This window comes from Stegodyphus dumicola, chromosome 1 (assembly GCF_044657685.1).
Source record: "Stegodyphus dumicola isolate Sdum_Otavi_A_Nest chromosome 1, ASM4465768v1".
Lineage (NCBI taxonomy): Eukaryota > Metazoa > Arthropoda > Arachnida > Araneae > Eresidae > Stegodyphus > Stegodyphus dumicola.
In genome coordinates, this window is record NC_140768.1 from 12,686,436 (window position 1) to 12,714,175 (window position 27,740).

General features: G+C 34.3%; 1 protein-coding gene across 1 annotated transcript in view; it reads left to right on the forward strand.

The window, feature by feature from the left end:
- LOC118190944 (uncharacterized) overlaps positions 1-27,740 on the forward strand; it is a 293,777-nt gene that overhangs the window by 238,977 nt on the left and 27,060 nt on the right. The window contains exons 8-10 of the mRNA XM_085812896.1: positions 3,277-3,499; positions 21,683-21,747; positions 21,836-21,916. Of these exons, the coding sequence (XP_085669022.1) occupies positions 3,277-3,499; positions 21,683-21,747; positions 21,836-21,916 (369 nt within the window). The remainder of the gene's footprint in view (positions 1-3,276; positions 3,500-21,682; positions 21,748-21,835; positions 21,917-27,740) is intronic.

Here is a 27,740-nt window from a genome sequence, read left to right on the forward strand (position 1 = left end):
GATTTCCGGTACTTCGAAATACAGAGACCCACCACTTGTGGTCTGAACGTAAGAATATAAAAATATTAACTAAACTATAACTAAAACTAACTTTGGATTAATATACAAGTGCCTAACTTTAAGATTGGCCGTTATTTAACAAAATCCGTATGTAGTACAGAGAGCTGCTAAAACTACGATACGTTTGAACTCATCAAGAGGACTAAACCTCTGGCCTTGAAGGCAACCAGCAACCGAGTAAAACTACTATGGCAAGCGGCCTGCTTCTAATAACTTCTTCCTCTCTCTTGCTTGGCAAAAAGCCACAACTTAAGTACTTGGCAAGACAAATTTGCATAAATAAGTTAAAGCTTTTAATTCTGGCCGGAAGTAGAAAATAAGAAGTGATAGTAAAGATTTAAAATAAAATAAACGTTAGTAAAACTTAGAATCCTTACAACATGACTGTATCATAACTTGACTTAATTATATCAAATTTATTTAGTTTAATAATTCTGTTTACTCATCGTATATTTAAGAGCTATTTTTCTTTATATGTCCACACCATACCTTGCCATATTATACTATAAAGTTTATTTAAATTAATAACTTTGTTTATATCTTGCCATATTATACTATGAAGTTTATTTAAATTAATAACTTTGTTTACCTATTGCATACCACTCGCTGTTTAAATTTTAAAAGAAAAAAAAATCTTTTACAATTTTTTGCAAATACTTTAAACAAATCGCATAAAACAACTATCTAAATTTTTGTCATTTAAAGAAACAGATAGTTTGCTAATACTTACAGTATAGAATATTCCTTGTATTAGAAGCTTCTGAATAATATAGACAATGTTTTTGTATACAATGCTATACATTGTTATGTATGACATATTAATTTTAAGAGAATAATGTGCTGGCAAGATTAAAAATAATTCCGTTGTAAATTTAGATTTCATATAAATGTGAATTTCCTGTTTGCGTGAGAGATATCTCTGAACTACCCATTAAAATTTCAAGAAATTTTGATAACTCACGTAAAAATTGTACCTGCATAATTTTGAAATCGGTAATATAACTTTTGTTATATCAGAGGTTCAACCCCAGTTCTCATTGATACTGACATAATTTTCTAACTGATTATGGGTAATTTATTTGTATCTCATATTTGTATTCAATTATGAGCAATTTCTTTATATCTCAAACTTGAAAGCAACTTTATAAGCAACCTCTATTACGTGTAAAAAAGGTAAACACAATTATTGAACTAAATAAATTTAAGGGGACTCATAAACTTTAAAACCCATAGGATATTCGAATAGGTGACTGTTGCAAGAATTGGGATAATTTATTTATTTTAAAAGCAATTAGTACCAACTTTTTACAGCTGACTACATAATATAGCTGCTTTCTGAAATAGTCATCAGAAAGGTTGTGTTGCCACAAATATTTTTATAATTTAATCCGCTTTGTGACAACATTTTTCGTCATGTTTCCAACTTGCGCGCACAGTTTAAAACATTCTGTTTCATAATTTAATTCCATATTTAATATATAGCTTTTATAACATTTGGAAACTACTGTGAACCTAAAATTCTAAAACTTTTATGTTAAATTTTTATTTTATATTGAGTTTATAAAATGTATTTTATTAACAAAATTTGTAATGTTTTCGTCCATAAAATTTTTCAATATTAAAATATTCATCAGACTGTTGGTTCAGATTTTTAACTGAATTGGGTTCAGTTTTTTAACTGAATTGGTTCAAATTTTTAACTGAATGGAATTCTTTATATGGGCACTATTTTTTAATAATGCCCATATAAAGAATTCCATCCAATTTTAAGTATGTACCATTAGCCATTTTTAAAATACCATGCGCGCAAGGTGGAAGCATGGCAAAATATTTTGTCACAAAAAGGGTTAAATTACAAAAATATTTGTGGGAACACAAACTTTCTGGTTACTAGTTTCCAAAGCAGCTATATTATGTAGTCAGCTGTAAAACGTTGGAACTAATTGCTTTTAAAATAAATAAAATATCCTAATTCTTCCAACAGTCACATATTCGAAGATCATGAGGGGTTTAAGGTGTATGAGTCCCCTTAATGCGAGTATAATACGGCGATATACGAGGTGTGACCCCCCCCCCGAAAAAAAAAACTAAATGTGTAGCTTGAAAACAGAATGGAGTTGGCAACAACTACATCTCCTCTATCCATGCGGCCAATTTCGACTTAACCGACCACGCCAGTTGGGAGTACTGCGTCATTGAGTGAACACGTGCAACTGTATTTTTGCCGGAAAAATGTCTAATGTAAAAACCGGACAGCGAATCAACATCATGTTTCTTGTGAAATTTAAGAAATAAACCGCGGAGGAAACATCTCAAATGTTAACCGAGGCTAACGGAGATGAAACTTTGTCTCATGCGCGTGTGTTTGAATGGCATAAGCGGTTTTCAAGAGAGAAGAAAAATGTGGAAGATAATGAACATGCTGGGCACGTTCATTATGATTGAATGGGTTCCCAGTGGTCAGACTGTTAATCAACACTACTACGTTGAAGTACTAAAAATACTTCGTTAAAAAATTAGGAAAGAGAAAAGGGTCACAGTTGTGGAGTGACGGATGGCTGTTGCACCAGAACAATGCACCCGCTCACACGACCCTATCTGTTAAGTAGTCTCTGGCCAGCAAAAACATTACTGTGACGAAGCATCCTCCTTATTCCCCTGATTTGGCTTCTTGCGAATTTTTTATTTCCTTAAGTTGAAACTTACTTAAAGGGAACCAAGTTTACCTCAGCTGAAGAGGTTGTGGCTAAGACGAAGTGCCCTCCAAAAATCTCGTTCCAGAACTGTTACCAGCAATGGCAGCACCGAATGCAGAAGTGGGTGAATCCTGAAGGGAACCACTTTGTAGGTGATAATGTCACGGAGAGCTGATTCTGTAAACACAATAATTTATTGGACCAGTGTCGTTGTTTCTTTACGTCACACCTTGTATAACGCCGTCATGTAAAGAAAAACATGTCTTGATGGCGAATCGGCCCGACGGCGAAACGGCCACGGTGAAACGACGACGGCGAAAAGTCTTTAGTTAGAACAAAAAATTAAACTTTTTAATTAAAATTCCGAAAATGAATTAGATAAATTAAAGCTACTTTTGAGTGTGACATACAAGATGTAATTTATCTTGCGTAAAAGAAAATACAGTTATTTCTCTCGTAAACTAATAATTAACTCACAGATTGGAGAAAAATTTAGATTTCTAATTTATGTTCTTTTTAGGTAAATATCCCACGAGTGGCTGTCAGTTTCCTTCATGGGTCACTTCTAACCACAAGTGGTACACATTAGACGGAAACACAACTTACACATTCGGCTATAAGAACAACTCTTTCAGGATGTCACATTTAAGCCAGAAGGAGCTGGACACAACATTCATATGCATTGAACATATTGCAAGTACTGCGAATTCCAGCACATTGGTTACGTACAGTACTTCAGGATGGTTAGTAATTTTTATTTCATAATCTAGACATAAGTGAACATGTGTTGTGTATTAAATTTAGAAGTCAAACAACAAAAATCGACCTCATATTTGCAAATTTTCACAGGACTAGTTTCGATGATTTTACCGAACCATCAACCTCAGCTGCCAAAGTGCGAATGGACATTTGCACTTTGGCATCTGAGGTTGATGAGGTTCGGCAAAACCATCGAAACAAGTCCTGCGAAAATTTGCAAACAAACTCTGATTTTTGTTGTTTGACTTGAAAATTAATATTCGTTCGATGTGTTATTTTACTTTAATGTGTTATGTATAGGGGATAAAAAAAACTGAATTTAAAATGAATATTTTCATTTTATATTACTATAAACTAATAATGCTACAGAATAAGTGTAACCCAGTTTAAAATTTTCCATTGTTTATTTGTTTGAAAACAGCGACGGAATTTTGATTTAAGTGGTTTATTAATATGCTTTCTCTTACATCCACTGTTTATAAGTACATAATTTGTCTTACATCCACTGTTTATAAGTACATAATTTGTCTTACATCCACTGTTTATAAGTGCGTAATTTATCTTACATCCACTGTTTATAAGTACGTAATTTATCTTACATCCACTGTTTATAAGTACGTAATTTATCTTACATCCACTGTTTATAAGTACTTAATTTACCTTTTCTAGGCTGCCAAAGCTTCGATTCCGAAATCTTAATATTCCCCAAAAAGCCATATATATGTGCTTAATCGTAATTCCAAAATGATCCTCTCAATTTATATCTTGAACCCTTATCTTACAATGTAAATACTAACTTAACTGTTTGGGGAAAATTTCGAGATTCATGTTGGGGTACTTAAAAATATCATGACAAAAATTTGTACACGAATATATCCTGCTTGGCTCCTCGCAGGGTTTTAATAATTGGTCATCCTTACTCGAATCCTTGCAAGTTGATTTAATGACACGTTTTTTGAAATTGATACCGACAGTTGTCATTGTGGAACTACAAACTGGTAAATTGAAGGCATCTATAGCTGTTATACACTTTAACAGAGGACTTTTAGGCTTAGTAGATATTTTAAATTATATAGGTATGCAAAGTGGTGAATATGCAGTCGAGAGATTTAGTAAGCTCGACATGGAGAGACTAAGTAAATCAAAATATCACTCACTATCCAGAGTAAAAATTGCCACAAAAAGCAAATAGTCTGAATCTAAGCAGAAAAACAGATAAAGTTGAACAAAAGGAAGGTATAACCTATAGATATGGGGAGTTTTAGGTATCTGAAACAAGATTTAATAATAAAAATAAAGCATTTTAAGCTTTCAATGCATTTTTCTCAAAATCTATTTTTCTAAAAACTGGCTCACTTGGTGCAAGATAAATCAAATTATTATTACTTTATTTTTATGAAACTTTATATGCTTAATCTATATATAGCAATCTAGGGAATGACATACCAGAATATTTATATGTTAAATATTGTGGAAATTATGGCCCCTTATTTGAATAATGACATCGTGAATTTATTGAAAATCTCGTAAAAAATTTCAAAATTCTGAAATGTTTTTACTATGTAAGATATCCTTAAAATACTACATCATTCTCTAGATAAAAGCATGTAATTTATTATTGTATGACTATTTTAAGATAACTTTAATATTTTTTCATGTAGAATGTTTCAAATTGTTTTAAAATTTGCTGGGCCCACCAGCGGCCGAGCGGTAAAATCGCTGAACACTGGTAGTTCGGTCCGAGGTTCGAATCCCGCGAACGGGCTGGCTGCATGGGCGGTTTCGTGGTTTTCCCCATGTGTAACGTGTATAGGAGCCAGTTTCCCTTAGAAAGTCCTCCACGAAGGCATCCCTCCTCTTAGGCAGATAGCCCTCGAGGCTTTGCCATAATCACACACACACACTTTAAAATTTCACGTCAATTTTTTGCAGAATAATAGAATATATTAAATTTTGATATTCCACAATTAATCTCTGTAGATGATAAATGAGAAAATGTGTTTATAGTATACTTATACTGCTAGTTTTGAAAAAAAATGCTCCGAACGGGATCGGATACCTTAAAACACTTATACCTTTTCCAAGATTATAATCCCAGATCAACAGCTTGAGTGCACTGGGCGTGGATAACATCCAAATCAAAAACAAACGCCATGGAGGGTAATAATGCAGCATATCACTTGAAAAGAAATGGAATTATTCACAAGAAGGAGAAATTTATTGCCAACTCTTTGAAATCATTTAGAATTTAGCAGAAACATAAAATGACATCATTATGTAAAGTACTGCGCTTAAAATATCACCTTTCGCAAAGGATAACCGACTGAAAAAGGAAATAGCAAAATAGTCATTTTAAAGTGGAAGAACTTCTTTATAAAAAGAAGAAATTTAGCGCTAGCTTTTTGAAATCCTTTGCAATTTAACAGACATATAACGTGACATTATTATGTGAAGTACTGCGCTTAAAATATCACCTTTCGCAAAGGATAACCGACAGAAAAGGGATATAGCAAAAGAGTCTTCCATAGTGTAAGTCTTGTGAACGACATTTGATGACATTTTGTAGCTAACAACAAACTTATCGCAGAGGTTTATTCTCCAACCACCTTTAAAACGTCCATTTAGAAAACTGAAAATTAATGAAGTCCCAGGTAAAACTGAGTGTAATGAAGATTTTATTTGAACAGAAGCGCTTTTAAATATTCAACTGTATTGCTTTCTTAAGCTGTAATTAAGCCTGTAGCAAGTGTAGTCCGTGTGCTGCCAGGGTATCCAGGATAGCCATGATTTTTCCGATGAGTGTCTTGTTTTTTTTTTTTTTTTTTTTTTTTTTTTAAATACAGCGTTGTTACTGAATTCTGTACTCTGTATTGCCCGGAAATCTGATATTTATTATGCTATCCAACATTTGCCTAAAAAAGCTTCAGGCCCAGATGGAATCGACAACGTCGTAATTAAGAAGATAATACTTTCGCAAAATTTTCATTAAGCTGTTGCATTACAGTGGAATTTTCCCCTGTGTTTCAAACAGGCCAAGTTGCTCTTTTTCGCAAACACGGTAAACATTCACAAAATACCCACTCCTACCGTCGCAACTGCTTTTTATCTACGTTAGGAAATGTGTACGAAAAATTAATAGTTAATTAAGCCTGTAACTAAAACGCTTAGTTCCAGTTGAAGAAGACGATAGCATTAATTACTGAAAGCGCATCTGCTAAAATAAAACTACGTCAGTCAACACTATGTTTTCTTACATTCAGAAAGAACAATCTTTGTTGGCACTTTACCAAGAACAGTATGAAAAAAAGTGTGTGTTTGCGAGATTAGAAGAAGGTTTTTTACACGTATGCACAATAAAGAGACATATAGAAGCATAAATTGTTCTCGCAAAAACGTATATCCAGTTGCTATATTTGAATAAAAGTGTGCGAAAAAATTCTTCTTATGAAAAGCTATCTTTTCGGAGTGGAAGAGAGGGTTAAGGAAAACAATTTAGTACAATTATTTGTTTGGTGTTTTGAAGAATTCCAAACCTGCATAACGTCCTATTTATATTGCATGAAAAGCGGTACCTAGTGGTTGCAATTTCAATTTTATTTTTTATTTCAATTTAAACGTATAGATCAACGTATATGTGAACGTATTTATCAACATTTAGCAAAATGCTTCAACAAGAACGGGCTCTGTACAGATCTGATTAACGTCAGTTTTATTATAGCTCATCCTTTTATACCCATAACGGGGGACTTTATGCCGTTCCACTTTTGTGCAAGTCAGAGAGATGTTAGCAGGTAATTCTAAATAAAATAAAATGTATGGTATTACAAAGAGAAATCAATTTGACTTCGTAATTACGACAGAATAGGGCAAAATATTTCGGTAGTGTTTTTTTTTTTTTTTAGTTATAAAACGAGCTATGTTCAGTAAAATCAATGAAACTAAACACTGGCGAGAATGTATAGAATGTTCGCTATGAGTGATAAAACAAACTAGTTTCTCAAATATATTACTAATAAGGAGCCAGCTACAACAGTCCTCGTTTTGATAATATTACTCACTGTTCCTACAATGCACGTTTTCTGTAGACATACTACCCCTTTTTACCATTTTTTAAATATTTCGCTAAATATTAAGGATTAGTATTTAACCGTATTTCGAGCTAGTTAGTTTTAGTAAGACCTACTCATAATTATCGCTGATCTAAGATGAATTAGTCCTTACGAAGAAACGGGAGAGAAAAGAAAATATATTATTAAAGTAATAAATGAGTAGAAAAGTATTATTTTGCATAATTGGCAAGACAAATGCGTTATTTATTGCGCAATAATACGATAGCAATTAAAAAAGTAATATCGATGAACACGATGAAAAAGGATTTCGATTTTAAAATCTGGACCATTCAAAAGAAGCGGCAATCTCATCGATTAAAACTGCTCGTTTAATTAGCTAATAACAGAAATAAAATAAAATAAAAATCTTAAACGTTTCCAGATTTTAACGGTCACCCAAAGAATGTGCTAAGGTTTATTACGCTGTCACTGAGATCGCATTCTATCAGTCTGATGTTACAGTCATTCTTGCTAACTTCAATTTTTTTGTCATTTTAGCTTAATTATTCAGCATGATTTTCTTCTCACTTTCAGCCATATACGATTCCACAACAAAATTTAAAAAAATTATTTATAGTGCAAAGAAAAAAATTAAACTACACTAATTAAACTGGAATTTGGAAGTACGTTTGGAATTCCCGATGCATCGTGAAGTGCTGGCATACATATTTCTGCTTTTATCAGTTGTTTATATTAATGCTCAGTTTTTTCACTAAGATGGCATCACAAAACTCTTTTCGTCTTTTTATTATAAACATCTTGTGTGTTCATTTTATTTATTAAATATCACGTTGTTGTCACTTACGCTATATAAAATTCCATTGAGCAGCAGAATCGCAAAATATTTAAAAATAACATACCTGTAGAATTTCCGATGCAGAGTCTCGCACGCTGGAGATAAAAGTGCTTTTTTTCCGTCGCACAATGATGCCACTGGTCGCTTTGAAATAGTTGAGTTCATTAATCAAACTCATTTAAGTTTTGCAAAATGTGAAATGGATAATAAAACAAATTCGAAATTAAAAATTCGAGCTTCCAGTTGCTCACGTTAAGGTGGAGGTCTGGGTTACTCATAATTCTATGCCTGTAGGTGCCACTCTTTTTTTAACAATGCGCGAAACATTCGTCATTATTTAGTTTCTTTAACTATAATACAGGGTAATAATATTTGGTGGAAGCAGTTTGAAAAGGTATGCAACGCGTTTAAGTGTTTCCACGCAAAATGGCGTTTCGAGACTAATATTCTGTATATTCTATTGGGTTGGCAACTAAGTAATTGCGGATTTCACTCATATATGGCTTCAGTTGAATTTTAGGGTTGCAGACGTAGTACAAATGTGAAACACATTTTGTTATTTGATAGTTGGCAATTCAGGTGTCAATCAGTAAAAAAAGTTTTTTGATCGGTTACGTTTGGCGTTCGTTGAAAAATGGAAAATAAAAAGGAACATTTTCGTCATATTTTGCTTTTTATTTCCGCAAAGAGAAAAACGCATCGCAAGCTCATAAAAAGTTATGTGCTGTTTATGGTGACGAACCCTTAAAAGAACGGCAGTGTCAAAATTGGTTTGCCAAATTTCGTTCTGGTGATTTTTCACTCAAAGATGGAGCTCTGGTCGTCCAGTTGAAGTTCATGACGACCTAATCAAAGCAATAATCGATTCGGATCGTCACAGTACAACACGTGAGATTGCAGAGAAGCTTCATGTATCTCATACATGCATTGAAAATCACTTAATACAACTTGGCTATGTTCAAAAACTCGATACAAGGGTTACTCACGAACTGAAAGAAACGCATTTAACGCAACGCATTAACAGTTGCGATTTGCTAAAGAAACTTAATGAAAAAGATCCATTTTTAAAACGACTGATAACTGGCGATGAAAAATGAGTTGTTTACAACAATATCAAGCGGAAAAGATCGTGAAGCAGGCCAGGTGAACCAACTCCAACAACATCAAAAGCTGATATTCATCAAAAGAAGGTTTTGTTATCAGTTTGGTGGGATTACAAAGGAATTGTCTACTTTGAACTCTTACCACCCAACCGAACGATCAATTCTGATGTCTACGTTGAACAACTAACGAAATTAAACAATGCAGTTGAAGAAAAGCGGCCCGAATTGACAAATCGAAAAGGTGTTGTATTCCATCATAACGATGCAAGGCCACACACATCTTTGATCACTCGGCAAAAATTATTGGAGCTTGGTTGGGATGTTTTGCCACATCCACCATATAGCCCTTACCTTGCACCATCTGATTACTTTTTGTTTCCATCTTTACAAAACTCCTTGAATAGTAAAAATTTCAATAATGATGATGATGTCAAATCGTACCTAATTCAGTTTTTTACTAATAAAAACAAGAAGTTTTATGAACGTGGGATTATGATGTTGCCTGAAAGATGGCAAAAGGTCATTGATCAAAATGGGCAATACATTACAGAATAAAGTTATTTAGTTCCATGGAAAAATTGTCTTTTATTTTCTAAAAAAATCCGCATTTACTTAGTTGCCAACCCAACAATTCCCAATAGAGTGATTATCTATTGGGAATCATGATTCCGAATAGATAATCACTCTATGTATCAATGTTTGCTATTAGCCTAACGTTCCGTTTGGGCTATATAACAAACATTGATACATAGAGTGATTATATAAGAAACAGTGTTAAAGACGTCGCTTTTACCTGAGAGAATTAAAAATAGACGTTAAGCATTTGCAACTTTGAGAAAGATCTACTGAATAATCAAACGACATAGAAAATAGATTTCGTTACTTTATTGCAACTAGATAATCAAAAGTTTATCACATATACAGCCCAAATGGTAACTAATCTGCAGACAATGCTTTATGATATTCCATGAAAAAAGAATTTCTTAAAAGTATTCTATCGATTGAAAGCGGGGGTGAAACATATATTCTCTGTTTTCCGTTTTGCACCCTAACTACCCAGTTTAAAACTAATTACGACAGATGAGGTGGAAGTAATAACCGGTTAAAATATTAGATTTATCACTCTCTGCAGCCTGTCTCCTAAACTTGTTTCATACTACTGCATTATACATCAACAAAATCCACGGCGAAAAACTATTCATTCTGTAATGAAATCAGGTTGCAACACAAATTATTAATTCTATAAATAATATCAAATGCATAAGAAAGCAAATTGTTTAAATGACGTTTGGAAAGTTGTGATACTTATTTCATGGATCTTTTCTTTATGTATTGAAGAAGTAAAAGCTGAGATAAGCGCAGTAATTTTAAGGTTAGATAATACTGGATCCATTTGTCGTTCTTTTACCAAAAATAAGAAGAATTTATTGTATCACGAAGCGGATTTTACGAGCAAAGAGAACACATAAAGATTGGTTAATCGGTTTTGGATTTCTAGCTGATATGACGTCAAGTTTTAACAAATTAAATCTAAAAATCCAGGAAAAATTTTCTCATGACGCTAGGACGAGGGGTGCAATAAATACATTTAAATCTCTGTTAGCTTTATTGAAATCTCATTTGAGATGTAAAATTAATTGTAACACTTTTCTAAAACAAAGGGTTGAGCGTTAGAAAACTGAAACTTTTACAGCTACATATAATATAAAATTATAGGACATTATTAGGGATGTTTCCTTCCAGATTTATCGATTTTGGGGCATAAAAGCCTTCAGTAATTTTTTTCATAAATTCTTCAGTATCACTGAAGGTCTCATTTTTAACACAAAAGGAACTTTAGTCCCGAATGGGGCATTGATTTTGCGATGAATCACTATAAATGGCGTATCACTTTTCGAATTGTTCTCAATCAGTGTTATCGGCCTGCATTATATTTAAAGAAACTAAACAATAAAGAATCTTCGTATGTATGTTTCTTGCATTGTGAAAATTAGTGGTACTTAACGCCATCGCATTATGAATAACCTAGCCCTCCACCAGAACATGGGCATCTGGGAGTCCAAATTTGAAATTTGTTTTATCTATTTCATATTTTGTAAAGCATTTATCATGTTTTCAGAGAATTTGAGCTAGAGATGTATCTGCATTGTCACGCTACTTATAACATTGAAATTTCGCTTTTGGATATGATACATTTGAAATTAAATATCAAAATGAACACGTTCATTTCGCACGTTTAGCACGTTCATTTCGCACGTTTAGATAAATGCTTAAGCCTTCATAATTAGAATTATATCTTGGAATACAATAAATTAACAGAAGAAGAAGGTCAAATTTCATATTAAATGTTCAGTACGGTTAGGTAACGTTAGGTACAAGTTTATTCGTAGAATCGAAATATGGAAAATAATTGGCATGTCATTTTAGAAAAAGTCCGATTTTGTGTCAGAATACCTATATTAGAATAATGCTACATATAAATCTATTATATAACCCAAGTCCCACGTTCGATACATGGATAACGCACGCAATTTGAATTTCGTCATCGGCCCAGTAGAACGTGAGATATAGACCCCCCCTCCTTTTTTTTTTTCTCAGCGTACTTAATATGTTTTGAGATTCTGTCCCTGATTTAAATACTTTGAGATAATACTGCAAGCAAGGCCCTGTTAACGTATTGGCCAGCTGTGCACTTGCTCGGGACCCCACAACCATAGCGGCCCCATGTTTATTCATTTATATTTTATGTCCGTGAGTGGGTGTTGCAGGGACCCCAGTATACGGATTCGCTCGAGGACCCATGACGCTATTCAGAGAGAGTTAACTGTATCAAATTATTGCATTCTACTGTGCATGCTGCAGACTGTCACATTCTGCCGTGCGAGATGAATGTTTAGCACAACCAGCTGGCAAGTGCGAGGTAATTAATTCGAATCCTGGCAAAAGCATGGTTGATTCCCAATAGTATCTACAGTAGAATAGAAATGCACAAATTACTTACACTTAAGTACACTTATTTTACTGCAGTTTGCTCACTCTACAGGTCATTGCATAAGCTTTGAAAAAACTTCTTTTTTAAATAATTTAAATAAATATTGCCACATATATGAATTCTCTTTTCACGCAAAGAATTTTTTTAAAAACTTCTACAACATAATTGTAGTCGGTGTCTTCTTGCAGACTTTTAGTGCCCGTTGTACTGTTCTTTGTATGTAACGTTTCATTCTGAACGAGAATTTTGCCCTAAAAGCTAAAAATTATTTCTCTGTTCCTTTTGTCTGTAATATGTGCACTTTGTAGCTTGTTTACAGGAATAGAATAGTTATTTTAAGAGATATGTTTTGTTGAAAAAAATCTGATGTGTACACCACATGACTTCCTTGTACGGAATGTTAAATTATAAGCACTTTTTCTTGCATTTCATTTAAACTTATTGCATTGAATAAAATCTACTTCGCCGACAGCGCATAAACTACAATAGAATAAATGCATTCTTTAAAATACACTCTAGTATTTGTTTACCACAGCGACATTCTGGTGCTAGGTTCACTTAACAGTATTATATTTCGTTCATATTATAACTCAGAATGCACAAAATTTATATCATTTAAAGAATTATCTAATCGTTGCCACATGTTCTATTCAAATACTATAATAAAGCTAGAACGATGTATAAAAGAAATTAAGCCAACAAAACAAAAAGGAAACAGTTTTTTACAGACGATTGAGTACTTCTCATTCAATTAATTCAGTTCTCACATACATAAAAAGTCAAAATATCTGTATTAAAAATTACGAAGTAAATCTTAAACACTTATTTCCTCGGACAAATTCTAGAAAGGATTAAGCATGATTTAATAATAAATGAAGGCGTTATCTTTGTTGTTGCGAAGCTAAGTTTTTCTAGATTGGCAACAAATCCACTATTCTGCTGTTTCAAATGTAAACAAGCAATGGCCGCCATCAAAAAACATTATTAGGCTTAGCGGCACTTAAACAACTTTAAAATTGTTTATAATTCTAAAAATATTGCATACAGATTTACTAAAGGCATAAAAACATTAACCGGAAGATAAGAACAACATAATCCGATCATTTTTAAAGCAAAAAATGCACAATTTACAAGCATATAAGAGTAAAGAAACTGGGATCACTGAGCCGGGTAACAGAGTGGATATATATATAGGTATATTTATATACGTTTGGTGCGGCCGATTGCAACCAAAATACGAGGTGCACATCTACATGTATTAGCAGTCCTATATACAAAATTTCAACGTTCTGAGGGTACTCGTTTTTGAGTTATGCAAGATACGTACAAACGTTCGTACAGACGCCACGAAAAATTCTCTTCAGAATTCATTTAAAAACAGTTTCACAATTTTTTTGGAGGAAAAGAGTGTTTTTTTCTGTCCTTACGTACAGATATCACGCAAAACAATCGTTAAATTGCGTTCGATAGCGGTCAAAATGGATATTTTCGTTGAAATATGCTGCCTGAAACTTTTCGCGATTACAATACTTCGTACAAGGAAGTAACAAAAATGATACATTACAAAATAAAATGTTCTAATTGCAATATATTAAGTATGCATTTAGCCTTCTTAAAAAAGAATGGTAACTCAATTGTTTTATATGCAATACTTTATTTAGAATTTCCTGATAGGGTATACTTCAAGTGAAACTGGGAAGCTCAACAGCTTTGGGATGCATCCGTAATATATACAGTTTGGAAGTTCTAAGCAGCCATATTAAATCACATACTAGTTGTGTACGGTATCATGGTCCGGTAACGCACCCTGCAGGCCAGATATTACCCCAGACTCTCCCGATATGAGCTCAGAATGATTGCATCTCACGCAGAAATTGATTCGAACCAGAATTTCATGAGTTCGATCAAAGTCATAGTGATTTACTGTCCATGATATCGGCTCCATTCTCATCTGCTGAACCTGATTCTGAGATATGATATTAGTATATACGAAGCTCTTCTAATAATCTGCAGTAGTATCATACCTAAATGAGATGGTCACGCAGAACTGAATGTTTATGTATACGGATTTTGTTTTAGACCAGAAGAAAGTAAACTGTACACGATATGACACGTTTTGTTTGCTTCTTTATATTATAATCCTTCTTACATCCCTAAATATTCCATTACAAATAATATAAAGAGGTATTATGGATTAATACCTCTAATTTAAATTTAAAAAAAAATTTTAAAAAAAATCTGAAATGTTTCAGATTTTAAATTACGTCCAAAGGGGCGTTTTTTAACATTTTATGTGTTACCTTTCTTTATTAAATATCATGTTCCTCGCACTTAAACCATAAGATCCAGTGCAACAGCAATATCGCAAAATAGTTTTAAAACGAGCATATCTTTAGAATTTCCGATACAGAGACTCACGCGCTGGAGATAAAAATGTTTGTTTCTGCACAACGTTGCCATTGCTCGCTTTGAAATCCTTGAGTTTGTTAATCAAAAATTCGTCAAAGTTTTAAAAAATAGGAAATCGATCATAAAACAAATTTCAAATTTCAAATTTCGTTTTCCACATATTCGTTGGAGGATTACGTTATTCAAAATTCGATGACTCTATGTACCGTTATTTTATGACAATGTGAGAAATATACATACATTTATGCAGATTTTCATTATTTAATTTCTTCAAATATAATGCAGGACTCTAACATTTTATGGCAACAGTTTGAAAAGTGAACCGACATTTATCCGTCCGACGCAAAATGCCAAAACGAAACTAATAGTCCTTCGGGATTCAAATCCCTTTGGACTAAAAAAAAAAAAAAAAATCTGAAAGGTTTTCAGATTTTAAATTACGTCCAAAGGGGCCTTTTTTTAACGTTTTGTGCGTTACCTTTATTTATTAAATATCATGTTCTTTGCACTTAAACCATAAAATTCAGCCCATTAGTAATGTCACAAAATAGTTTTAAAATGAGCATATCTTTAGAATTTCCCATAGACAGTTCCGCGTGCTGGAAATAAAAATGTTTCTCCCCCCCCCGTAATGTGTTGCCATTGCACGCTTTTAAATTGTTGAGTTTGTTACTAAAAAATTCGTTAAAGTTTTACAAAATATGAAATCGATCATAAAACAAATTCCATATTTCAAATTTGATCTTCCACATGCCCATATTCGTAGGAGGATTACGTCATTCAAAATTCGATGGCCCTATGTGCCGTTGTTTTATCACAATGCGAGAAATATACATACATTTATGCAGAGTTTTCCTTATTTAATTTCTCCAAACATAATGCAGGACTCTAAAATTTGGTGGCAACAGTTTGAAAAGTGAAACGGACATTTATAGTGATTCAACGCAAAATCGCAAAACGAAAACAATAGTCCTTCAGGGGCAAAGCCCTTTTGGACTAATAAATATTTTGTAAATGTACCATTACAGCTGAATAATAATGTCACAGTAGTATTTACTTTAACTGATAAAAAAACAGAACTGCTGAATAAACTGAAATAGGTGAAAAACAGATGTTTATTTATAGGAGCTATGTAGCTATCAAATCTTGATTCATTTAGGTTGTATACTGTAAGGGACGGCTTCTTAAATCTTTTTCAGTCGCGACCCCTTTTTATCACTGAAATTTCTTCGCGACCCCCAGAACCACATAATATTTACGAAAATTTTGTAAGATCCCATAAGCATTGCGGAAATCCGACACACGCGTGAGTGAAACCATCAATTTTTTCACTTGTACTGTAATATACTATTGCAGTTTCAGGTCATTAACTTTAATTTCTAATTTTAATACACAGAACATGTGAAAATTTTAAATAAGTAACAGACGAAATGACAGCGTCATGCGCAAAGCAAGTAAAAAGAATGCGTCGAAAACGTTTTCGTTTTTTCTTTGTCTGTATTGTCTTATCTTTATCTATTTTCAGATACATTGTGTAAAAATATTTAGTAATTGTAAAATTATTATAATAAGTAAAAGAAATATCAAAACTGATCATTTTTTCCCGACCCCTTGCTGCAGGTCCCGTGACCTCCCTCGGGGTCGCGACCGACAGTTTAAGAAACGCTGCTGTAAGGTATATTTTAATTTTATAGCAGTTATTTTAACAGAATTGTGCTTTCCTATCTTTCCTCGTTTCCACTTACGACTCACTACTATAATGGGGTTTTTAAAATCCCGTTGAATGCAAATGAGTAAGATGTAGTATTTAAGTAGGGTTTAAATTACTTCGTGAGAGAGAGAGCTAGACATGCTGAGTAGCACGTGTTTGCCTTCGAGCCAAGTCAGGGTTCATAGCCACATTTTAGTTAAAAAAATAAGCACCTACAAGCACTTTTTAAGCACATTTTAAGAAAAAAAAATAAGCACCTGTCTAATTACATCATACACAACTGCATAACCTTAAAAATTAGACTTGTAATTTAAAATATGAGAAACAAAGTACTTATTAAGAGAGAATAAGCATTACCTCAACTGTGGAAAGTAATTCCTTTTTTTTTTTGTTTGTTTTTAATTTTAAATAATAGTTCAATTTACAGAACTAGTTTACAATGAGAGGGAAAAAAAATAAACTATGAAGAACTAAACTATATTACAAGATTTAATGATGAAATTTCAGTTCAAAATAGGGAAAATATATAATAATAAGGTATATTTATTGTATTCGCTTGGAACCTAATAATAAATACAATTTATTTTCCACTCATATTGATATTTAAATAATTTAAATCTAAATGTTCATTGTATATCAGTTTTCTCTTAACACATATTGCAAGCAAAGTAATTTAAGTAAAAAAGAGGAACATTTCTGAAATCAGAAGACAGAAATTTGCTTCATGCAGTCATCTTTAACAGTAAAAGCTTAACTAACCCGCATACAGTATCCTTAAGATCCTTACAAGTTAGCCAAAGGCTCTGCAAAAAAGATTAACGCACAAAAATTTATAATTTAATAGAATTATACATCTTTATCTTTGAGCCAAGAATTAAAGATAAAGATAAAGAATTATCTTTATCTGTGAGTATACATGTCATCTATGAGGCTAATTTAATAAAAGACACTGATTGTGCTTAGGAACCAGCCAGCATTTACGGCGTAACTCAAATGATAAATATTTAAATTTAAACTAAGTCATATATAAGTTAGCCAAAGGCTCTGCAAAAACGCTTAACGCACAAAAATGTATAATTTAATAGAATTATACATCTTTATCTTTGAGCTAAGAATTAAAGATAAAGATAAAGAATTATCTTTATCTTTATCTGGGAGTATACATGTCATCTGTGAGGCTAATTTAATAAAAGACACTGATTGTGCTTAGGAACCAGCCAGCATTTACGGCGTAACTCAAATGATAAATATTAAAATTTAAACTAAGTGATATATAAGTTAGCCAAAGATTGTGGAAAAATGATTAACACGCAAAGTGGCTCAGACCTACTGTAGCGTAACAAGCACAAATGGCAACGCCGAAGACGGGAATGCTATCGTAGGAATTCAACTAGTAACGTGGCCTCCAGAAGGAGGAACACGCTCTGATTAAACACTTTAAAACTTCCCTTTAAATATTATCTCCTTTGACCTTAATTTGAATACGTGCGGACTAAAAACTAACATTCTGGCAGGAAAGCGAGAATGACAGTAAAGATAACTAATAATAAAATAACTGTTTAGATGAAAAATAAATAAATCCTTACAACCGGCCCTCGATGTAATATTATTATGACACTTCAACTTCAATGCTTATGTTTATTAGAAACGTGAAATTTCATTTGTTTAGAACTACTTCTAATGAGTAGTTTCAAGCAATTGCTTAACGCATGGTTTTAATATTTAAATTTCCGCAGAAGCCAAATAATGTAGAATTGAGTCATTGAAAAGTAATGAGATTTCATTTCTATCTAGAAATACAGGATCTATGAAGCCCTCAGCATTAGTGAGAGACGAGGAACATTTATATTAATTAGAAAGCGTACGGCTTATTTGTAGTGTCAGACACTAAAAAATATTGCCCTGTAGGGAGGAATAAATCAGGAGTAATTATGTTAAAAGGAGAGGCTGTAGAAAGTTCTAACGCTGCAATTTTGTGGGTGTGGTCGCTTGGAGTGTGTTAGTTATCTATCTATTTGTTTAATTTAATGGCTTGTGTAACTGATCTTGGTTATGCATTTTTTAATTAAGGTAGTCTCTGGAACCCAATCATGACAAAATCATAACGTTAATAATATGTAACTGAAAATTGTAACAATTTTTGGATTTTAGTGTAACTGATGTTCGAAGTGGCATAATGGAAATTAAATTTTCGTCCGTTCTAGACATAATATTTCTAATCAAATATTCGTAAAATTCTTGAAAGAGTATATTCTTAATTATTCTTGAAAGCATGGATTCGTAAATAAGTACTACAGTTTTGCTTTTATATTTTAAATGTTAGCGTACATTAATATTTTTAATGTATAATAATGATCTTAATTAATGATTATAATGAAATACTAGAAATTTGGTATAAATGTTGTCCCGTCTGCTTTTTTCGAAACTCGAGAATGTTCACGATTTCAGTTTAAAATTATTAATATGCATAATATCCTGTTTATGAAATTTTTTTCATTTCGTAGTGTGAAAACTGAAATTTTGTATAATGTTCAGCTAATTTTATCTCTTTCTGTTAAATATATACATATTGTTACGTTTTTTCGTTTTCTTCTGACCCCAGTTGTTACGTTATTTTCTTCCTTCACGTTCGTACGGGGTTCGTAGATTTGGAGTGAATAACGACGACACTTGATGAAGTATCGAAACACTTTATTAGCCAGTATTGTCAGGACAGCTCCAAAACACGTTTTACAGTTGTCGTGAACTACTATAAGCAAGCTGACTCGATCAGCGACACATCTTTCAGGTGATCAGGCTATCCCGGTGGAGACAGCTTCCTGCAAAGCACCCGTCTCTGCTTTCCGAAGTACAGCTCCCGACTCTGCTTGGTCGTTCTCGGAACTCCACGTACTCTCGAGACTCTCCACGCTACAACTCACGATGCACTCGACGACCAACACGCTCTCTCGACGATGCACTAACCGCGATACACTAGCAGACTCCTTCCGTGGACTCGACGGCTCACTCGGCACTCGCTGCCCGGCTGTCAACTCGATCGACTCCGCAGGGATTGACTCGCAAAACGAGACACACTCACTCGATGAGAGAGGCACACACTCCTTCTCGATGAAGCACACTTACTGTTTGCGGACCAGCAGGGTTTATATAGCTTTCGGCTTGTGTTCGGGAAAATTATGGACTAAACCGGTAAGAATTCGTTCCAGAAGGTTCTCCAACCATCCATGGTATATCGCCAATGTTGTCGCCAAATGGGCGATTTATCGCCAAATGTGGCAACCCTGCCTTTTTTGCCATTTTATGGCAACCCTAAAACTGCTTTGCGGGGAAGCCATCCCACCGCGCCTGTACATTTCGTAACAATATGTATCTAATGAGAGCAAATTTTCAGAGAAGCACTGATGTAAGAAACTGAGATGTAGATGAGCAAAAATATTGATAGCGTACATATTTGATGCTTAGAGCGTCCATCTATTTTGAAGAAGAAGCAGTCGAGCAGGATTAAATTCCATATCTATTTAAATTCACATTGGTGGCCACAATTTACTTTGGTACTCCAGTCGTGCCCACTTCCAGAACATTCACAGTTTTGATCACAATTTTGACACTATACCGGTAGAAGCGATCATTGCAGCAGCGTCTTGTTAGGATGAAAGCACAAGCGAAAACAGGAAGAGTGTCGCAGTAGTAATGCAGAGGAAGAAGGGAGGGAGTTTAAAGTTTTGGTTTACAATTTCTTTGGCAAGAGATATTTGCATTAAGCGTTAAGTAAGATCGCATGACTAATTTTAATGACGCAGTTTATATTTTTAGCGCTATTTTTAAGACAGAGAAAGGAAGTCCCCAAATTAAATAAAAAAGTGTTACAGCCAATTAAATTTCGAAATTTGCTTTCATATTTTTTATCTTACATGTATTAGTAACGAAGTAGAATTGAATAACGTAATTCACTACGTTATTTTGAATAACGTCATTGCACTCGTAATATGGGCACCTGGAATTTTGAATTTCGAATTTGTTTTATTATCTGTATCATATTTTGTCCTAGCATGTACAGCTCCTGGGAGTTGTTGCCACTAGATACTAAAGGACATGGGACAGATGCCTGCTTGCCTGTGGTAGTCAAATTAGGCGTCCCCGCCCTCCGCCACCTGCCGCCTCTCACCTGTACTATACTTTGTAGAACTTTAACGAATTTCTGATTAACAAACACAATGATTTCAAAGCCAGCATTGGAACCACAGTATAAAAAAAAAAAAACATTTTTAACACCAGCACGTGAGACTGTCTATCGGAAATTCTAAAGATATGCTGTTTTGAAATATTTTGGGATATTGCTGTTGAATTGAATTTTATGTACTTTAAGTGCGAAGAACGTGATATTTAATAAATAAAATTAACACACAAAACGTTATAAAAACGCCCCTTGGGCGTAATTTAAAATCTGAAATCCTCCAGCCTTTTTGGCCTTTTCATTTTTTTATTTGTAATTTTAAGTATTGTTCTGTATGACTGCTATGTTATTTTTGAATTTAGGTGTAATTTATAGTCTATTCGCGCACCAGATGTATTCAGATATCCGTCTCAGATATCCGAATTTTTAATATATAATCTGGATATTATAAAATTGAACAGGAATGTGAAATTGAAGAGGGATTTGTTCAGATATTCGGGATGACAAAACGCGCTGGTCACGAGTTGTTGATGGCTACTTGGAGAGGTTCATATTTCCCTTGATATGTCTGGATCTTTCTATGAATTCACCAACAATTTTCTTGTTTTATTCTTTCCTTTTACATTTTAGTTTGCAGTTCCTGTTCATTTATTTACAAATTACAGATAGTAATTTGCCCATTAATGCACTTTTGCTTTCTAAATTTCACTAGGGGATAAATTTTAATTTATCTCCCATATACACATATCTCTCATTACACGGCTCTCAAAACATTAAACTTAAGTAACAATGAAGTTGTATCTTGTTGTCTTTATGAAAATCTTAATGTCTTTTTCTGTAATAAATCTAATGATACATATTTTTTTTTGTCAGCAACAACGGCTATATATGTATGAAATTCTTCAGAAGGCACAAGCACATTATAGAGATACAGCAAGGTACGTGTACACCATGCCGGGTTAATCACTTAATGTTTTATCCTGCTAAGTAATGATAACATTTTGATTTTCAATTATTTTCACTTAGGGGAGCTGGCCCGAAGTACACAGGAATCGTGCTACTCTATCTTCTCGGATACAGGCAACCAAGAGTTCGTGACTTTGGTGGGTAAGTGTCTTTTCTTTCTCTCGGGAATACAATGGTGATGTGTTCGTGACATAGAGACCATACAGGAAATGTATTTTGCGATCAGCACCAGGGCAGTATAGCCTCATGTATGTATCAGAAATTTTGATAAAAACCGTTTACTGTTTAAAAGTATGCTTCGGTTATTATATATTTCAAAGGAAAAAATGTTTTATCCTCCTATGTGTGTATTATCTGCAACTTTTGTGCTATCATCTGTATTTAGTTTCTATTATTATTACCTACACCTTTGCGCTTTTATGTAGTTTAATACAAAATTCAAATAATTATGTGGAGAAATAAAGAGGCGTTGGAAACTAAAAATCTTCATAAAAATGGTGATTGGGGATTTTTGAAGTTCCAAATTCTCTACACTTTTAGCTTCCCAAAAATCGCATACTTTAAATCTATGTAAAAATTACAACAGTAAAAAAATCTGGTTTCAATTTATCATCGAATGCTTTGATAAAAATTACAACAGGAAAAAATCTGGTTTCAACTTATCATCGAATGCTTTGATAAAAATTACAACAGTAAAAAAATCTGGTTTCAATTCATCATCGAATGCTTTGATAAAAATTACAACAGTAAAAAAATCTGGTTTCAATTTATCATCGAATGCTTTGATAAAAATTACAACAGTTAAAAATCTGGTTTCAATTTATCATCGAATGCTTTGATAAAACATACAACAGTAAAAATTCTGGTTTCAATTTATCATCGAATGCTTTGATAAAACTTACAACAGTAAAAAATCTGGTTTCAATTCATCATCGAATGCTTTGATAAAAATTACAACAGTAAAAAATCTGGTTTCAATTTATCATCGAATGCTTTGATAAAAATTACAACAGTAAAAAATCTGGTTTCAATTTATCATCGAATGCTTTGATAAAAATTAAACAGTAAAAAATCTGGTTTCAATTTATCATTGAATGCTTTGATGAACGGGTAGTTTTATCTAAAAACGCGTTTTCCTCCAAATGTGATTTTTTTATATTCGATGTACTGTAAGGATTATGTTGATTTTATTAACAGTTAAATTTTGAGTTAAACTTCCTTTCCTATAGCTTCTTAATTTCAACTTGTAAGGATCTTAAGTTTTACTAACGTTTATTTTATTTTAAATCTTTACTATCACTTCTTATTTTCTACTTCCGGCCAGAATTATAAGCGTTAAGGTTTTTATGCAAAGTTTGTCTGGCGAACGCCAAGTATTTAAGTTGTGGCTTTTTGCCAAGCGAGAGAGAGGAAGCAGTTGAGTCGAAGCAGGCCGCTTACCTTAGACGTTACGCAGTTGTTGTTTGCCTTCCAGGCCAGAGGTTTTAATCCTCTTGATAAATTTTAAAACGTATTGTAGTGTTCACAGTTCTCTGTACTACATACGCTTCCTGTTAATATAAGGCGTTTATTATTCTAAAGTTAAATTAGAGTTTAGTTTTATTTTTATACTTTTACGTTTTGACCCCAAGTAGCGGGTCGGTGTATTCCGAAGTACGGAAGTCATTGTAAATAGAGAAAAATAAAGGGTTTTGTATACCCTTCTTGTGTATCCTGTTTACTTCCCACAGTTTTGAACATAGCTTTAGTAAGCTCTCTGTTCCGAGTCAGGTCCTTGCATGTTCCCGAAGAAGGTTAGAAGGAACATTGAACCTGATAGTGGCGCCCAACGAAGAAGAATAACCATGGCCGAGTTTCAAGAAGAACCTGTGCTGCCTGCAGAAACGGCTCAGAATCCAGAAATGCCAGCTGCCGCCCTGGAAGGATTTGGTTACATCGTCCAGACCATGCGCGCTTCGATGAAACCAGAAGCAACATTTAATGGAAACTCACCGGTAACGAGTTTTTGGAAAAATTGGATGACCACTTCATGCTCTACCCCGTGCACGAGTTTCAAAAAGTTACCTTAGCTACCAGCGCTTTGAGGGGCCAAGCGCTTAACTGGTTCAAATGTATAGGCAGAAGTCTCTTGGGTCAAGCAGGAAGTCCCACCTATAGTTACGAGAATTTCAAGACTTCCCTACTAAAAGCCTTCCCTGTTGTAAGGGATCGTGCGAAATTAGAAACGGAACTTTTCAGTATATATCAACAAAGAATCGAAAACCTCTCAAGCTTTATTTTAAGAAAAATTCACGTCTTCAAGCTCTTGTATGGAAACCGTCCGCATCCTGAAATAATTCAAGTGATTTTGCCGAGGTTACTGCCCCAAGTGCAAGACTTTATTGAATTAAGAAATCCGACTACACTGGAAAAGTTATTTGAGCTAGCAATCCAGTTTGAAAGTAGAAGAACGGCGGACATTGAAAGAAGACTCCAATATCAACAGCGAAACCAATTTGGTACGCCAAGACTACAGCAAACTCAAGCACACGGCTACGGAGGCAAAGCGAATCAGTGGGCAAGGAAACCCGAGCATTCAAAAACAGCCGGCGAACGTCGACCTTTCAATAGCAATCCAGGAAAAAAGTCTCAAGGCCAGGGGAAAAAGAAGGAAAGCACGGAAATGAAAAATAATTTAAACTAAAACGGATTTCTGCTGACGGGAGGGTGCGGACATCCGAAGGCCACGAAAACCCCTCTTCCTTCAAGTTAAATACAGTAATGGTGAAAAATTTGACTCTTCCGAAGATTGAAGTGTTGGTGAATAATATCCCAGCCACCGCACTCCTGGATACAGGCGCGCAGTGTTCCTGTGTGGCAGAAGATTTTTTTAGGAAGTATTTTCGGAAATACCGCATATATAATTCGGATAATACGACAGTGTTAGCGGCGCAAGGAGAACTATGTAAGTGCATAGGTAAAGTACCTCTGTATATCCGTATCAAGGACGAACAAGTAAAGGTGATGTTTTTTATAGTAAAGAATCTGCAAGCACATATAATCTTAGGGATAGATTTTCTTTCAGACGCACAAGCAACACTGGATTTTAATGAAGTGTCCCTTAAGCTGACAATGAAACCGGTTCGTGTAGAAAAGGCTGAACCGCCAAGGTTGAATCTTGACCACCTGCCTAATGACGAGCAAGGAAGAATCTGACAAGTGGTAAGTGAATTTGCTTCGTTATTTAGTGATATTCCAGGATTTACTCAGGTTACTAACCATAGTATTGACACTGGAGATGCAATGCCAGTTCGCCAAAAACCATACCGGTATGATAAGAATAAGGAAAAAATTATAGAATGGCATATTACCGATATGCTACGTAAAAAGATCATAACGCCCATCTCAAGTAGTTATGCTAGCCCGGTGGTTTTATGTAAAAAAAATAATGACTATCCTTTGACGCATCCAAAAAGGTGGAGATTCGCTATTGATTACCGTAAATTAAACTCCATAACTAAATATCCGGTATATCCGTTACCGATCATTGAAGAAATTCTAAGGAACATAAAATCAACCAAATTTATGACGACTTTACATTTAACGACTGGTTATTTTCAAATAGGGATTAGGCCTGAGGACGTGCCTAAGACTGCTTTTATAACCAAGTCTGGCACTTATGCATTTTTGCGTATGCCGTTTGGCCTTTCAGGGGCCCCGGCAACATTTCAGCAATGCATGGACATTGTGTTAAGACCTGTTCTTGGAAAGTCCACATTTATCTATTTAGACGATATCATTATTACTAGTGATAATCTCGACCAACATGTACAGGATTTAAGACAGGTGTTTTTTTTTATTAAATGAGGCCGGTCTAAAAGTTAATGTCGAAAAGTGCAAATTTGCAGCCCCTGAATTAAAATATTTAGGTTAGAAGATATCTCAGAAAGGAATAGAAACAGACGAATCAAAAATAATCGCTGTACAAAAGTATCCGACTCCAAACACGGCAAAGAAGCTCTCTTCTTTTCTAGGACTTTGTTCATATTATAGGTCCTTTATAAAAAATTTTGCAGCTATTGCTGAACCATTGTTAAAATTAAAAAGGAAAAAGGCAAGATTCTCGTGGACGGCCGAAGCCAATAGTGCTTTCGAAAAATTAAAACAAGCATTAACGCAAGCCCCTGTGTTGAAATTTCCTGAAAAGGATGAGAATTTAGAAATTTCAGCGGATGCTTCGGATTATGCGGTAGGAGCGGTACTTTCGCAAAATCAGCAGCCCGTGGCATTTTTTAGCCGAACTTTAAATCAAACACAAAGAAACTATTCCGCGACCGAGAGAGAGGCACTTGCAGTTCTGTTAGCAGTGCAAAAGTTCCGAGTCTATTTTGGAAAGGCGCCGATAACAGTGTACTCTGATCATGCGGCGGTAACTAGATTGTACTCAGGAAAAAATTTATCCCCAAGGTTAATAAGATGAGCACTCAAGCTGCAAGAATATAATCTGGTAATCAAGCATACCCCCGGAAAGGAAAATATCGTAGCAGATGCCCTATCAAGAATTAAAATAGATGAACAAGGGAATACCGTAAAGGTGGCAATGCTCACAGCATGTACAATAAATTCCCGAGAAACTGTAATAACTGAACTGGGTAAGGATCCTGAGTTTGGAAGCATTTATGAGTATTTGAAGGATCCTGAAAATTTTAGCCACCAAGATATTGTGGCGATAAGAAATAGGGCGGCCCATTACGAACTAATAGATAATCTATTATTTTATACAAAAACTACGAATTCCAACAACGAATTTCGACCTGTTATCCCAGCTAGTCTTAGATTAAATATCCTGCAGGAGCTCCATGACAGCCCTTTAGCTTCTCATGCTGGTATTCGAAAAACTACTCAACGCGTACGCGAGGCAGTCTACTTTCCTGAACTGCAAAAGTTAACAAGGGCGTATGTCCAGTCCTGCCCAACATGTCAAGCAGTTAATTATATTAATTTCCGCCCGGCCGGGTTTATAAATAGTATTAAATCCGAATTTCCAAATGAAATAATTGGCATCGATTTATTGGGCCCTTTCCCAAAAAGTCAGTTAAATAAAAGTCGCTATCTCCTTGTTTTGGTTGATCATTTTAGTAAATGGACCGAAATTGTTCCCTTAAAACGAGCCTCCGCGAAATTAGTTACTGATTCTATTTTAAATAAATATATTTTAAAATACGGGGCGCCCCTAAAAGTTATATCGGATAATGGTCCTCAATTTGTAAGTAATATATTTGAAGACATGTGCCAAAAACTGGGCATACGTCATTTAAAAATGGTCCCGTATCGGCCGCAATCAAATATAGCGGAACGGGTCAATAGAAATATAGTGAAAATTATCCGTAGTTATGTTAAAAATTTTCATAAAAGCTGGGATAACTATGTCAATGAATTTGCTTTCGCCCTTAGGACCGCAAAACATGATACAACGGGCAAAACTCCTGCTGAGTTATTTTTAGGCAGAAAGATTATAACGCCGTTAGATAAATTATTTTATGTGCAACAAAGAGCCCCAGAATTTAAAATGGGTGATATAGAAAAACTAATTAAGGAAGCAAAGAAGAATACGGAAGTAGCACAAAGAAAACAGAAGCTCTATTATGATTTGAAACGACTGGGAGTAACTTATAAAGTAGGGGATGAAGTTTTAAAAATTAAGCATTCACTTTCTTCAGCACCAGAAGATAAAACTGCCAAATTTTTTCCACGATTTGAAGGACCATATGTTATAGAAAAAATAACTCACGCTGTAGTAGTGTTAAAAGCCAGAAATGGTGAAACCTGTTCCGCAAACATTGATCAAATCAAGCCCTACTTCGATCGTAATAAAATGCAAATATTTTCAGATCTTTTGCAGGATCCGGCACGGCAGACACCGCAGGCACAAGCTCCAGAGGTGGAAAAACGACAAGTACAAGGGCAAGCCAATAAGAGGCAGGAG